The sequence below is a fragment of the Agelaius tricolor genome, unplaced genomic scaffold (assembly GCF_023055355.1).
Source record: "Agelaius tricolor isolate 1412-34295 unplaced genomic scaffold, bAgeTri1.0.p SCAF_29, whole genome shotgun sequence".
NCBI lineage: Eukaryota > Metazoa > Chordata > Aves > Passeriformes > Icteridae > Agelaius > Agelaius tricolor.
In genome coordinates this window covers 2,813,477-2,827,273 of record NW_027269289.1, presented here as the reverse complement: position 1 = coordinate 2,827,273, position 13,797 = coordinate 2,813,477, and the positions used below count along the sequence as shown (strand labels likewise).

The following is a 13,797-nucleotide window of genomic DNA, read 5'->3' as shown; positions in this document are numbered from 1 at the left end:
CAGGAGCATCTGCCCCCCCCACATTTGGGGTGTTCTCCAACCAGACCTGCAGTCCCAGCCACTTGCACACCCTCGGTGCTCCCTGCAGACCCTGCTGCCACCCCAGACCACGTCGAGGTGCTGGGGCTGGCCGGGTGAGCTGGGGCACCCCGGGAATCAGGAGGGACCCCCAGGGCAATGCAGGGGGCTGCAGCCCACAGCCCCCCCATCGCCTGCCTTGCTCGCCTCTAATCCGGGTTTGGGAGTTGCTAAGCAACTGCACAAGTCGCCCGTGGGCTCCGCGCCGAGGCTGCTCCAGCCAGCCCCCAAAACACAGCCTGGCCCCCCCAAGGCAGACACAGCACCCCCGGCCCACCCGCACAGCCGTCCCCACTGCCTCTCCCTGGCCAGGTTTGCTCACAGGGGTCATCCTGCCTGGGGGCCTGGTGGCACTGACCTTCCTCTTTGCCACCACCATCATCTTCATCATCATCTCCGTTCGCATGCCTGTCCCACTGACATCACTGTTTCTGGCACTGAAATGGGCACTGCCCCCTCTGCTGCCACCAGCCCTGTGCCCATTCCTGACCTCATCCCCATCACCTCCACCACCTTCTCCATCCCTACCATCATCCTTGTCCCCATCTCTATCATCATCCCTGTCGTGCTCCCTATCCCACTTCTTGTCCCCATCCTCTTCATAATGCCAATCCCTGCTCCCATTCCCAGCTTCAACCCCATCACCCCTGTCCCTATCCCCATCATCACCCTCATCCCTGGCCCTGTCCCCTGCCATATCACCATCCTTGTTCCCATTCCCATGCCATCTCCTTCTCTTTCTCCAGGGCCACTCCTGCTGGGTGCAGGTGGTGGCACCTCTTGTCCCCTGACACCCCAGCTCCCAGGACACTCTGCTCCCCATCCCACTCCACCCCATCCCAGGCACATCCCACCACTGCCACCTCCCTCAGCTGCTTCACCCACACTTGGAGGTTGATGGGGGTCAGCCCTGCCCCAGCACATGCCAGGCACCCAATTGCCCCCTTGGGAAATGCTCCCAAGCATCCCTCAAATTCCCCTGGGAGCCACCCAGCTCTCCCACTGGAGCCACTTTTCCACCATCACTTCTTTCACCAGCACTCCAGGGTGGGTGGGGGTGGGGGGTGGGAATAGCTCTGCTCCAGAAAACCCTGCTGCAGCTTCCAGGAGAAGCCTTGGCAGCTCTGCTGGGATTTTTGATGGGAAGAGATCCTTCCCTGGATTTTAGACCCTCCAGATCCATCACTGCCTGCTCCAATGAGGAAGACCAGGTGTTTGTTAAGTGGGAAGGGTTTTTGGGGTGATCGATCTGAGTCAATCATTAGGGGTCATAGATCTGAGAAGTTAGCCCCAAAATTAGGATTAGTCCCTCAATTAGCCCCCAGAATCTGCTCCCTCCGTGGCAGCCGGGTCCTGGCAGAGCCGCCGAGCGCCGCCGTCTCCCGCAGGCTGTGGCTGCGGAGGAGGGACGCGAAATGCCAGAACATTTCTAATCATTAATGGCGGTTTTGAGCCTGTTCCAGGCTCTGCATTTTTCCTCCCTGGACCCCTTCATCTGAAGGATGCTTTTTCAGGTGCTCCAGCACCTCCAAAATTTGAATTCCAAGGAAGCAACTCAGATTTTGGAAGGGGAGAATGAGAAGTGCAGCTGGCGAGACCTGCTGAGAACATCCCGCCGTCGTGGTTTGAGATGGTGGCACCGAGGTGTTAAAAAATCCTTTAAAAACAGGGAAAAAATCCTTAAAAGAAAAGGGAATTGGATGCTGGAAGGATGCCCTGGGCGGGCAGTGTTGCCGGCTGCCGAAGCAGGAGCCGGCAGCCAGCGAGGCGGTGCTGGAGGGGGGGTCAAGGCGTAGCTGGTTGGCATCAGCCCCGGCACGGGGTCCCCGCCAGCTTTTTTTCCCCATCCCTCCTTCCTGTTTTTCCCGGGGGAGCCGCTGTCATGCCCCGTGCCGTGGGCGAGCACCACATATGGCGATGGAAAACAGGAAAGAGGGGGTAAAAACGGGGTGAGCATGGATGGGGGGGTTCAGTCCTCTCCAAAAATAGAGCAGCCGGCATCGACGCAAACCCCACTTTTTAGGGGGGATTTTAAACCATACTGTATTGGAAAATATGTATTTCACAGGTAGGAATAGGAGTGGGGGGCTCTTGTGTGCCCCCCAGAATTCCATGGAGGTATCTCAGCTTATGGAGGGGGGTAGGAGAGGAGCAATGTCACATCATTCCTTCACGCTGGGATGTTATGAAGTTTCTTCCATCCTCCAGGGATGCAGGGGCCTAAATATAGAGGCTAAAAATATCATCCCGTACCCAGCTCAGCCCCAAACTCAGGATTTTTCGGGGAGAAATCTCAGGTGATCGACATTAATAACAGCGGGGACCTCGTTAATAAAATTCCTCATTAAAACAGCACCGCAGGGGCAGGATGGGAGTGGAGCACCCACCCACGGGAAAAGGGCAGGAGCCAGGGGAGGACCAAGGGGTTTTTTTTAGTTTTGGGGTTGGACAGTGGGAAATGGGGGATTTGGGGCAAGTGCTGCGGTTGCATCTCTGGAGAGGTGTCCCAGTTCGCGAGGGTTATGGGGACATGCTCCCCTTTGGCTTCTCTCCACACCTTTTGGGGCGGAATCATAGTGATCCAGAGCTGTGCGTGCTGCCTGCCCCCCTGGTGCTGCCTGCTACCCCTCCATGTCCTTGGCCTCTTTCAGGTCCTGGAGGAAAGAAGAAAATTTAGATGCTGTGGCACAAGGAAGGCGGGGACAGGGTGGGAGCAGGGACCAAGTGTGGCTCTTGGCACCTGAATGGAAGGCAGCCTACCGTGGAAGGAGGCCAGGTGAGACGGTCGTCCTCCAGCATGGCTCCCCACGCCACCGGGTCAATGCCACTAGCTGGGGAAGGAGGAGACTTGATGCCACATGCAGTGGGCACCTGGTACCACGGGTGATGGGCACATGGGACACGCACAACATCCAGGCTGATGGCACAAATGGAAGGCCCGATGGCCGTTGGTGGTGGACATTTGAGGCAGGCACAAGGCTGTGGGCAATGGGCACAAGGGCAGGTTTGGGCACACAGGAGAGGCCTGATGGCCATTGGTGGTGGACATTTGGGACAGGCACAAGGCCATGGGCAAGTTTGGGCACACAGGAGAGCCCTGATGCTGTAGATGGTGGGCAGGGGGCAGGACTGACACCCTGGGCAAGGGGCACGTGTGGCAGGCCTGACGCCCTGCTGATGGGCAGATGGGGCAGGCTGGGCAAGCAATGCAGCGTGGGGCAGGGCCGGCAGTGTGGGGGTGCCTGCTGGGCAAGGCCACTCACCCTCTCTGCTCTCCAGCAGCTTTTGGAAGTACTGCGCTGCAAAGGCCACCACGTCGGTGGGCTGCTCCCGCAACACTTCCCGCGTCAGCCCCTCCAGCAGGTTCCGGAAGCCGGCGGGCACCCTCATGCTGGCGTTGGAGGCGGCGATGGACATGGTCGCTTCTCCTGGACCCTCTGCAGCGGTACAGCCCGGGATTAACCACAGCCCACAGCGCCCGGTGCCACCGGGCAGCGCCGGGACTCGAACCCGCGGACCAAAGCCTCAGGGGGCCAGAGCCGCCGCTAGAGGGAGACACGCTCCCTGCCCGCCGCGCACGCGCGCCGCCGCCTCTCTCTGCGCGCGCGCGGCCCCGGCCTGGGCGGGGTGAGCGGGCGCGGGGGGGCCGCGGCTCTCGTTCCCCGGTGTGCCCGGCCCCCGTTCCCCGGTGTGCCCCGGCAACCCTCGGCCCCGCGCTGCCGGCCTTTCTCTCGGCCTCTCCCGTCAGAGCCGGACGGGGCCGCGCCTGCACCTCAGGCCGTGCTGCGGACGCCGTCGCTTGGCAACCGCCCCCACCGCCATGGGCGGGGCGTGCCCAGGCCCCGCCCCCTCGCGCCGGGCCCGCCTGAGGGGCGGGGCGGGCCGGGGGTACTGGGGGGCACCGGATGGTACCGGGCGGTACCGGCCCGTACCGGGGAGTACCGCGGGTCCCGGCGCCCTCGCAGTCCGCTGTGCCCCCAGGATGGCGGCGTGTGCGCTGCTGGCGCTGCTGGCTCTGGCTCCGGCGGCCGCAGGTAAAGGGCTGGGGAAGGTCACCTCCGACCCCCCAGCCCCGCGGGCATCCTCTGCAGCCGGGCCCTGGAGCGAGCCTCCCCTGAGACCCCCCGAGACCCACTTCGGAGCAGCTGGCACGGCCAGAACCCCTGGCATCACAGCAGCCCGGCTCCAATGCCCAGGGAATTCCCCAAGCCCTCCCAAGCCCTAATTTGGTGCCCTTTGCACGCTCCGAGCCTCGTATGTGCATTGGCACTTCCCCAGCCCCGCTTTTCGGGTGCCCCTCTTGGCACCTCCTGTAAATCCTCCCAGCCCCACTTTGATACTCTTTGAACCCCCAGCCCCTCTTTGATGACGTTGGCACTGCTCTGAGCCCCACTTTGGGGACCTTGGTGCCCTCCCAGCCCCACTTTGGGGCCCTTGGCATCCCCTTAAGCCCAGTTTTTATGCCTTTATTAACCCCTCACCCATCTTTCACACTCTGCACCCCCAAGCTCTGCTTCTGTGCCCTCTGCACTCCCAGAGCCCTGGTTTGACACCCTCTGCACACCCTGAGTCCCACTTTGACAAGCATGGCATCTCCCCAAGCCTCAGTTCAGTGCCCTTCGCATCCCCTGAGTCCCACTTTGATGCCCTTCACACCCCCAGCCCCTCCCCGGCGCCCTTGGCCCAGCTCTGCTGCCGTGGGACGATGCTTTACGTAAGGTGGGAGCCGCATGCGGCTCCTTGGTGGTGTCTCGTGGGCTCTCCTCCCTTCCCTCCTCCCTTCTTCTTCCCTTCCCTCCTCCCAGCTGCTTTTTATAGCTTCCACTCTTCCCTGGCGTCTCAGTTTTAGGTTTTTTTTTCTCCTCCGACTTGTTTTTTATATAACTCGCGGAGCCTTGTGGCATGAGGCAGCGGGACCAGCGATGCAGCTGACTCCTGAGGGGCCGAGGACATCCTTCCTTTCCTTTCCTTCCTAAAACCCAGCCTAGGATGAGCTGCAGAGGAGATGAGGATCCATGAGCTCTGCTTTGGTCACCAGGGTTCTCTGCCCAGATCACCCCTCACACATTACTTCTGACCCCCTTTTCAAATATGATTTTCTTTTCACCCTGTAAAAATGGGGCTTTGAGGGTGCCAGGGCTGAGCCTTCTCCTTCCATCTCCACTGAAGGTGCCTTTGCCAATGCTGCACATCCAATGTTTTCCATCCCACCTTTGACAAACCTTTTTCCAAGGGAAAAATACATCAGAACATTCATTAGCAAGGCTGGGCTGGGAGAGACACTCCCATGCTGTTATTAGAGGTATTTTTACCAAAATCTGTACCCAAATCCATGTAATACATGATGTAACATGCTGTCTATATTTTAGGAGGTGAATTCCCTCTTGTGGAATTTAAATTCTGCCTCTTCCTCAGCTCTGTGGTGGTTTTAACCACCTTAAAGCTGAGCAGGAATCTGTAAATTAGGTGGGATTTCAAAAAACCTGTACTTAAGAGGGGGTCAGGGTGTTTTTCTCTCAGAGCTGATGTTTGCACTGTTTGCTGATTCCAGGGGGGATGCTCAGCTTTGCCTCCTACTATGGTGACCACATGGTGCTGCAGCAGAAGCCGTCAGGGGCTGTGGTGTGGGGCCACGGGGAGCTCGGGGCCATGGTGACCCTGACTCTCTCAGGTGCCAGTGGCCTCGTCATCATGGAGAAAACAGCACAGGTTAAAGGTCAGTCCCAGACTTTCACTAGAAACTGATGGTTTTGGTGGCCAAAGAACTTGTCTGAACCCAAATCAGCCAATGCTGGGGTGGGTGAGACAGGGTTTGGCACCACCCCTGTGTTTGTCACACTGCTGCCCTGGAGCTGCAGAGGTGCTGGTGACATTGTGCTTTTCCCTCTCCAGGAGACCTGGGGGGCTCAGCCATTCCCCTCCCCAGCAGTGCAGCCTTTGCTCACTTTGGTTGCCAGCAGTGGCTCCCGTGGGCGCCCAACGGGAGCCGAGCTGCTGCTGGAGTGGGTGGCACCGCACAGGCTGAGCTGAGCAGAGAGGCTGTGGAGGGGACAGGGGGAATTTACCTTCTCTCCCTGTCTAAACCAGGTCTGAGGAACCTCCAGAGCACTTCCAGGTTCTCTTTTGATCTCTGCCCTGTGGGATCTCTAAGCCCCAAAGGATGTTGCCTGTGCAAGCAGAACCTTCCTGGAGCTGGGAGGGCTCAGGGGCACATCAAACCCCAGATACATCCCTGCCTGAAGAGCTGGGAGGGAGTTCATCACCTTTGGAGGGTAAAAGTGCTGCCCAAGGGCACCTCCATAAGATGAAGAGCCTGGAGGTGTCTTGTGGGAGAGCAGCAATCCAGGAGATCTGCAGGATCCAGCCAGAAAATCCATGCTAAGCTCCAGCAGAATATCTTTACGCTTCGATTTGGCGCCTCTAAAATTAGCTGGAGACATCTCAGTGTCACACACACCAAGCTGCTCCTGTAATCCCAGTTCCTCCCAGCAGCTTCTGCTCTGACACACATTTGTTTTCCAGGTTTTCTTTTTTAACCCCTAAATTCCTGCAGGAGAAAGGTCCCTCTGATGCCAGAGGGCTTCTGAAATCCATTTCCTCAACCTGTCTCTGTGGTGGACAAGCTTTTCCTTGTTGCCTGTCCTTCACCACTGGTTGATGGCTGCTCATCCAACATCCTGGTGAAGGTCTTGAGGCTTTCATAAGGGTGGTGGAAGATAAGCACCATCCTCTTCCTCCAGGACCTTCTGGGACTTGGACAACTGTCCTGGACCCAATGGACCGGGGTGGTCCCTATGCACTGACAGCTGAGCAGGGCTTGGAGAACGTGACACTGCGGGACATCTACTTTGGAGATGTGTGGCTTTGCAGTGGGCAGAGCAACATGGCAATGACAGTCCTGCAGGTAAGGCCCCTCAGCACAGATCAGGCAGGAGCAGGTAGGGATCAGGCAGGGAAGCACCCTGCATGCTCCTGGCCCTTCTTCAGGTGGCCAATGCCAGCCAGGAGCTCGCTGCCGCCGCTCGCTATCCCTACGTCCGTGTCTTTGCTGCGGCGCCTGCCCGCTCCAGTGTGGAGCTGGAGGACCTGGAGCAGATTGATTTGCCATGGTCCATTCCAACAGCTGGTGAGTGCAATGTGCCTCCAAGAGAGAGCTTGGAAATGGGTTTTTTCCCACTGTCTCCCTTTGCAGCCTGCTGTTTCTTGAGCAGAAAACCTGGGCCACGGGAATTTCACCTACTTCTCTGCCGTGTGCTGGCTGTTGGGGCGCTCCCTCTTTGAGGCTCTGGGGACCCCCATCGGGCTGGTGGAGGTGGCCTGGGGAGGGACCCCCATCGAGGCCTGGTCCTCCCGCCGGGTTCTGAAGGCATGTGGGCTCCCAGAGGACATGGGGAGGTGAGAGAAGGTGCTGTGGAAACACCTCCTGCTGTGTACCACACTGCTTTTGGGGAGTATCCTCATCCCTTCCCACCCCACCTCCTCTCCCAGAGCCTCACAGCCCCCTCTATGCATCATTATACCCCCTCTGGATAAAAACCCCTCCCATGCCAAAAGCATAAAGCACATCTGGGTGGATAAAGGGAGAAAAGAGGGACCCCAGATCTCCCTTTGCCGTGGTGCTTGCTTCACCCTAAAGGCTGCCATGTGCTTTGTGCCCCCCTTAAACCTAGCTTTGTCTTCCAGCACCTCCCCACATCAGCATCTCTCTGGCCCACAAACGCCCTCTGTGCTCTGGAATGCCATGATCCACCCTCTGCTCAACATGACCCTGCGGGGTGTCGCTTGGTACCAGGGTGAGCCCCCATTTCTGTCCCCTGGGGTGGAGCAGCCCCCCTGTCCCACCGAGCTCTCACCAGCTCTTCTTTTTGGGGGACAGGTGAGGCCAATACCCTCCTGAACACAGACCAGTACAACTGCACCTTCCCTGCACTCATTGCCGACTGGCGCTGGGCGTTCCACACCGGATCAGCCGGACAGACGGAGCCACGTCTCCCCTTTGGCTTTGTGCAGGTGTGGGGGGTGAGAGGGGTGACATCCCCCGTTGTCCTTGGGGGATGCCCAGGAAGAGGATGCTGTCAACACATATGCATCCTGCCAAGTGCTGAAAATCCCAGGCAGGGAGCACAGCGGCCAGTTTTGGGATCTGAGCCAGTCCCCCATTTCCCTTGTGCCTCACAGCTCTCCACCTACCGCCATGGGAGTGCAGACGACAGCTTTGCCCGGCTCCGCTGGCACCAGACAGCCGACCTGGGGCTTGTTCCCAATGCCAGGATGCCCAGCACTTTCATGGCTGTGGCCATGGATCTGGGTGATGAGCACTCTCCCTATGGCAGGTGAGTCCTGGGCTGGGGTGAGGGTGTAGGGATGGAGTTTTTGGGTTCCAGCTCCATCTTCCTCCTCTTCCTGGGCAGTGTCCACCCCCGGGACAAGCAGAACGTCGCTCACCGACTGCTGCTGGGTGCCATGGCTGTGGCCTATGGGGACAAGGGCCTCGTGTTCCAGGGACCATTTCCCACCCAGGCTGTCCTGGAGGTGACCAGGGGGCTGCTGAATGTCACCTACAGCCAGGAGCTCATCTGGCGTCAGAGGGACGCACAGGCGTTTGAGGTGAGGAGTGGGATATCCTCTCCAAAGAGCTGCAGAAGGGAAGGCAGCACTGATGGGGGTTTTTCCCCTCCCCAGGTGTGCTGTTCCAGCCAGGCCTCCCCGTGCCAGTGGCTGCTGGCACCAGTGGTGGCAGTAGGGTCCCGCACGGTGACACTGGCCCTGAGTGGCTGCAGGATGCTGGTGCTGGGCCTGCGCTATGCCTGGGCCGAGTGGCCCTGTGAGTACCTGGCCTGCCCCCTCTACAACTCCCAGGGGCTGCCTGCACCCCCCTTCCTGCTGGACACCCTCCCTGCAGGGAACACTGCTGAAGGGAGGGAGCTGCTGCTCCTCCCCAGCTCTGGGTTCCCCCTAAATTAGGGAGATGAGTGAGCTCAGACCTCTGGCAAAGCACTCATGGCTCCTGGCACTGTCCCTTCCCAAGCCAGGGAATCATAGACCTCATTACTACCTTATTAATTAAACAAGTTTTCAGCTCCTCTGTGGACTCAAGCCAAGGCTACAGGGTGGGGGGAAGGGGGGGAAAGCCAATTTACAATTAAATACATGAAAAATTATGTAAGGAGAAGCAGCAGGACACACCAATGGGAGCTGAACCCCTCACTGCTGCTCCCATGCCCATGGAGATGGTCCTGGCCCTCCAGATACCCCATTTCTCTGGGCATGGACTGCTGATCCCCAGGGTAAGGTGCTCACAGGATTCAGGGATCAGCTTCCAGCTGCAGGGTGGAGAGGGGGAGAGAGGAGCTCTGCCAAAAAAAACATGGCCAAATACTAAGGCTGGGCTGGGACAGGGAACTGTGGAGGGCTGCAAGTGCCTTCCACCTCCCTCTCTTAATAAAAAGTTAATGAACCAACTCATTTTATTCCTGGATCTCTCATTTTATTCCTAGATCTTTTTTTCCTTCAGATGAGCATTCCTAATCCTCCATGCCCCACTTCTTGCCAAAAAAGCAGGGAAATTTGTGTGGAAGAGACACAGTGTGGCACCCAGCACTTAAAAAAAGAGACCCAAGAGGTTCTGCACAAAATATTGATTGTTTAACCCTTTTTTGCTGGACAAATGTACATAAGGGAAAGGCCAGGTGCAGGAAGGGCAGGTGGGTTCAGCCTGGCTGCTGCAGTAGAGCTGTGTCAGAAGAGTGGATCCTGGGATCAAGGATCCCTGCCTGCTGCTCCTCCTGGGTCAGGCAGAGCCGAGTGAGTCCCGTGAGGCTTTTCCCATCCTTTCCACTCCAGGCTTTGGTTCTAGACAAGGGGAGAAGAGCAGGCAGTTAATTAGCTGGGCAATGGCAGACTGGGATTTGGGTTTTTTCCAGCACCGAGTAACTGGCCCAGGAGCCAGCTGTGCTGGCCCTGGGTTGCCATAGTAACGAGGATGCAGAATCCAGCTCAGTCTGTGGATTTTTTTAAACCATAATTCAGACTGTGTGTTCAGGGCCAGCAGTGAAGCCCAGGCCTCTCATCTCCTACCTGTGGGGTTGGGCTGTCTCACACAGCCTGCAAACCGCTTGCCATGGGCACCAGGGGTCCCTGTGAGACCCCAGAGGAGGCATCCAGCTCCCCCAACCCCAAAGCACGTGGGAGAGGGAGCAGTGCAGGTCCTGGGAATATGGTTTTATCTTGGAACCCACCTCCATCTCCACACACAGCACCACTGTGCCCACCAGTGCCATACAAACAGGAGAAGGGGGCGGGCATGGCACCCTTGGCATCAGCGCCCCAGGATTTGAAACTCCCAACCCCACTCCCAGCAGGAAGAGCTGCCAAAAACAGGGACCCCCCCAGCCCTGCAGTTTGCCCAGAGCTTGGATTTAAGCAGCAATCTCTTGGCTTGCTGTTCCTATAGCAACCCCTGCCCACACTTTGGATCGCAGTAGCATCACACTCTGCATGCCAGAACCCCTTCCAGGATTTGTCAGCCCTCACAGTGACCCCCAGCTATGCCCCGGACCCCTTAAGGTCTTGGCAAAGGATTTAGGGTGGTGCAGCCACAGATCAAGGGTGGGATCTTGTGGTGTGGGAGCCAGGAGAAGAGGGAAGAAGTTGTCTCTACCCAAAAAGCCTACCTAGGGCTGCACCATTGGAGAGGGCTGTGCTGCCTTCGGCCTCGGGGGTGCAGGATTGGTGTTTGGGCTTGGTGGTCTCCAGCCCAGCCAGCAGCGTCATGAAGTCGATGACAGTATCGATGTCCTCCTTGTTGGCAGTGGCTTCCCTCAGGGCGCTGACGGCATTGAGGCGGCTGAAGGAGGTCAGCTCGGAGATGTTGGCACGGAGGAAGAGGAGGATGATGTTGAGGTCGTTGAGGGGGCAGGTGAGCATCCTGCGACTGAGCAGGTCGAAGGCAGGCAGCATCTCATAGACAGAGAGCAGCCCCTTGTCCCACTGGCAGAGCTGCAGGGCGTTGTAGATGACAACAGGGATGAGGAGGACATAGACACTGCCAACTGAGAGGCTGATGAGCTGGAACACGGAGAAGAAGACCAGCTTGCAAGGGATGAGCGGCGGGATGTGCGACTCTGCCTCGAGCAACCCCGTTTTGATGGAGCAGCTGAACTCATCCTGGAAGAAGATGTTTAGGTGGAGAAAGACCAGGTAGAGGCAGGTGGCAGCCAAGAAGAGGAGCAGCAGCAGGTTCCTCAGGATGTAGATGAACACCAGGGTGTGGGCGTGCTGCTTGCAGGTCAGGTACCGCTCCAGCAACGGGAACTCGAAATACCTCTCCCGGCGGGCCCTGGGGGTGGAGGGACACAGGGGGAGTGACAGCCACCTCCCATTTCACCCAGTGCCATCCTGGGTGCAGCCACAACGCCATGTGGAGGGACTCCAAGGGCCACAGTGACCTGGCCTGGCCTCACCTCTCGTACTCCTCCCAGAATTGCTCTGGCTCCGCACTGGCCTGCTGGACCTTCTTCATGTGCTGCACCAGGCGCACGGAGCGGTTGTAGGATTTATCCAGCTCGTCGATGATGAAGAGGAGGTCGCAGTGCAGGGCGGGGGCAGCAGCGTAACGCCACAGCAGGTACGGCAGGTACATCAGCACTGCCACCACCAGCAGCGAGTAGGGGAACACCTGGGCAAAGAACACGAATGGTCACAGAGGATGTGGAGTTGCTCTTGCTGTGGACATCCAGATGGGATGCAGGGGCACTCAGACGTGACTTTGACCCTACCTTGAGAGCCCAGAGGGACTTGGTGATGGCACGTCCCTCGGCGTCGAAGCCGTGGTGGATGAGGGAGTCCCAGCAAGCAGTGTCGGTGTAGGCGGACTGCTTCCCCGTGAAGTTGGTGGGAGAGAAGCAGCTGATCTGGGAGCCTGGGGCGAGGAGGAGGAGAGCAAATCTCAGCCATGGAGGGTGGAGGAACACTCCAAAGCCACAAGCAAATGCCTTAGAGGAAGGTAATTACATCTGAGGCATTGCTTTGAATCAAAAAAGCCTTTTTCATGGTCATTTTGGAGCTGCTGTGTTTCTAGTCAGGACTTTTCCATCTCTTCCCAAACACAAACCCTTTGTGTGTAGCAGTGTGTACACAGTGTAAGGAATTACAGACTAACAACTAACCAGCCAGAAACTGGAGTAAAACCAAACCCTCAGGGAGAGCAGTTAGATGTTGGCCAAGGCCAGATTTAGCCTGAGGTCACAATGCATCTCTCCATGCTGCTGGCACCCTCCTCTTCCTCCTCCTTGGAAACAAGCCCATGGCACCCAAAGGTGCTGGGCACAAGCAGCTGAGGCCGGGCATTGACTCAGTGCTGCTCCTGGGGTTAGCACAGCTGTTCCCACACTCTCCCAGTGAATTAGGATCCATTAAAAACAATCAATAAATACCCATGAGGCAGAACAGCTCCTAAAACTGTTCCAGGCTGTTCCGCTTTGGATCATAACACCATCAAGAATACAAAGGATTTGCCACAACAACCAAACCATCGCTGGTGATTGCCCACGACCTGAAGAACACATTGGAAAAGCCACAACTCACCAGCAGAGAACTCCCGGGCGAAAGCCAGCGAGACGAGGAAGAGGGGCAGCCCCACAGTGACGAACTTCAGCAGGCGATCGCTCGGCAGCTCCAGCCGCAAGCCCTTGGCTCGGGAGCTGCTGGGATCCGGGAGCAGAGCATCAGAGAGCATGTACTCAGCAGCCGTGTGCGAGAGGGACATTTTGAAGTGAGGAAGAGACACTGATGAGGGCTGCCTGAGGTGTGACTGGCTCAAGGAGCGACTTTGCCGGGCTGAAAAGCTCCTGCCGAGAGCCTGCTGAACGCTGTGTCCGGCAGCTGTGAACGACAGCTCAGGCAGGGCGTTAAATCACCTCGTAATTACAGGGGAAGCCTTTTCACAAACAGAAATAGAAAAACCCACCCCAGCAGCCGCAGCAGCGAGCGGGGAAGGCAGCAGGCTGGGAAGGCACTTTCCTCCCTGACAGCATTCCTGCAGGGCAGCGTTCCTGCCCGGCCACAGCCGCTCCTGGCTCCCCGTGGTTTTACCTCCCTCTCTCATCAGCCAACAGATTTCTGGCGCTGTGGCCCGAGGGCATGGGGGTCCCCAGCTATTTTCAGCAGGGAGTCAGGGGACTGGGCTCTCCCACAGCAAAAAGCCCCAACCAAATACAGAGTGGTCCTGTGGGGCATAAAATCCCCTTTCCAGCATCCAAACCAGCCAGAGGGGCCAGAGAACATCCTGCTGCCCAGCCCCAAGCTCCTCAGACAGGTTAGGAGACACCAAATGAGGTAATTTTGAGGCAGAACATCTGCTGCAATTCCCCATATCATCAATCCCTCCTCTTGCCTCTCTCTCAGGGCATAGGGGGAAGAATCTGGCTCCAAGGAAGGCTCCCAAGAGCAGGGGACTCCAATAAGGGATTCTAAAAATAAGGAATAAGGTAACTGAAGGAGCAGTTACAGAACAGTTTCCCAGCAGCACAGTGCTAAGAAACCCACACCAATGCTGCTGGCAGCACAGAGCAGGGGCAGTCTCAGAGCTGCTCAGCCCAGCCAAGCCAAGCAACTCCCTGTGCAGTCTCTCAACACAGCAAAAAAATACCAGAGCCACTGCCAAATTGCACTTTCGATGGATTTTCCAGTGAAGGGACTGTCCAAATCTGAGCTAAGCAA

The 13,797-nt window shown here is 57.8% G+C and overlaps 3 protein-coding genes across 4 annotated transcripts; 1 reads left to right on the top strand and 2 right to left on the bottom strand.

Moving 5' to 3' along the window:
- Positions 1 to 2,078: 2,078 nt before the first annotated feature.
- On the bottom strand, positions 2,079 to 3,914 carry SPA17 (sperm autoantigenic protein 17). Of its 2 annotated transcripts, none has more exons than XR_011682783.1 (4): positions 3,342 to 3,663; positions 2,839 to 2,909; positions 2,636 to 2,732; positions 2,079 to 2,298 (listed from the first exon to the last, which is right to left on the bottom strand). XR_011682783.1 is itself a non-coding variant. In XM_071449838.1 (4 exons), exons 2-4 carry the CDS (start codon positions 3,493 to 3,495, stop codon positions 2,700 to 2,702), a joined length of 258 nt encoding a protein of 85 aa, XP_071305939.1. In that variant the 5' UTR covers positions 3,496 to 3,515; positions 3,851 to 3,914; the 3' UTR covers positions 2,079 to 2,699. The 2 variants fall into 2 exon arrangements, 1 of the variants encoding a protein (XP_071305939.1); XM_071449838.1 differs by adding an exon at positions 3,851 to 3,914 and having other exon boundaries at positions 2,079 to 2,732; positions 3,342 to 3,515.
- Positions 3,899 to 9,539, top strand: SIAE (sialic acid acetylesterase). Its single transcript, XM_071449806.1, has 10 exons — positions 3,899 to 4,112; positions 5,630 to 5,794; positions 6,819 to 6,982; positions 7,066 to 7,204; positions 7,290 to 7,473; positions 7,762 to 7,871; positions 7,955 to 8,088; positions 8,257 to 8,411; positions 8,490 to 8,685; positions 8,761 to 9,539. Exons 1-10 carry the CDS (start codon positions 3,899 to 3,901, stop codon positions 9,040 to 9,042), a joined length of 1,743 nt encoding a protein of 580 aa, XP_071305907.1. The 3' UTR covers positions 9,043 to 9,539.
- A 160-nt stretch (positions 9,540 to 9,699) lies between these two features.
- PANX3 (pannexin 3) lies at positions 9,700 to 13,785 on the bottom strand. The gene is made up of 5 exons (XM_071449823.1): positions 12,664 to 13,785; positions 11,856 to 11,998; positions 11,541 to 11,755; positions 10,752 to 11,416; positions 9,700 to 9,930 (listed from the first exon to the last, which is right to left on the bottom strand). Exons 1-5 carry the CDS (start codon positions 12,842 to 12,844, stop codon positions 9,869 to 9,871), a joined length of 1,266 nt encoding a protein of 421 aa, XP_071305924.1. The 5' UTR covers positions 12,845 to 13,785; the 3' UTR covers positions 9,700 to 9,868.
- Positions 13,786 to 13,797: the final 12 nt, after the last annotated feature.

Coding starts and splice junctions, on each gene's coding strand:
- SPA17 (XM_071449838.1), bottom strand. CDS start 3,495: ATGTCCATCGCCGCCTCCAACGCCAGCATGAGGGTGCCCGCCGGCTTC. Junction 2,910..3,341: donor GCTGCTGGAGAGCAGAGAGG/GTGAGTGGCCTT, acceptor CTCCTTCCCCAG/CTAGTGGCATTGACCCGGTG. Junction 2,733..2,838: donor TCACCTGGCCTCCTTCCACG/GTAGGCTGCCTT, acceptor TCTTTCCTCCAG/GACCTGAAAGAGGCCAAGGA.
- SIAE (XM_071449806.1), top strand. CDS start 3,899: ATGGGCGGGGCGTGCCCAGGCCCCGCCCCCTCGCGCCGGGCCCGCCTG. Junction 5,795..6,818: donor GAAAACAGCACAGGTTAAAG/GTCAGTCCCAGA, acceptor CTCTTCCTCCAG/GACCTTCTGGGACTTGGACA. Junction 8,089..8,256: donor TCCCCTTTGGCTTTGTGCAG/GTGTGGGGGGTG, acceptor TGTGCCTCACAG/CTCTCCACCTACCGCCATGG.
- PANX3 (XM_071449823.1), bottom strand. CDS start 12,844: ATGTCCCTCTCGCACACGGCTGCTGAGTACATGCTCTCTGATGCTCTG. Junction 11,417..11,540: donor TTCTGGGAGGAGTACGAGAG/GTGAGGCCAGGC, acceptor CTCCACCCCCAG/GGCCCGCCGGGAGAGGTATT. Junction 9,931..10,751: donor CTCCAATGGTGCAGCCCTAG/GTAGGCTTTTTG, acceptor CCCCTTGTCTAG/AACCAAAGCCTGGAGTGGAA.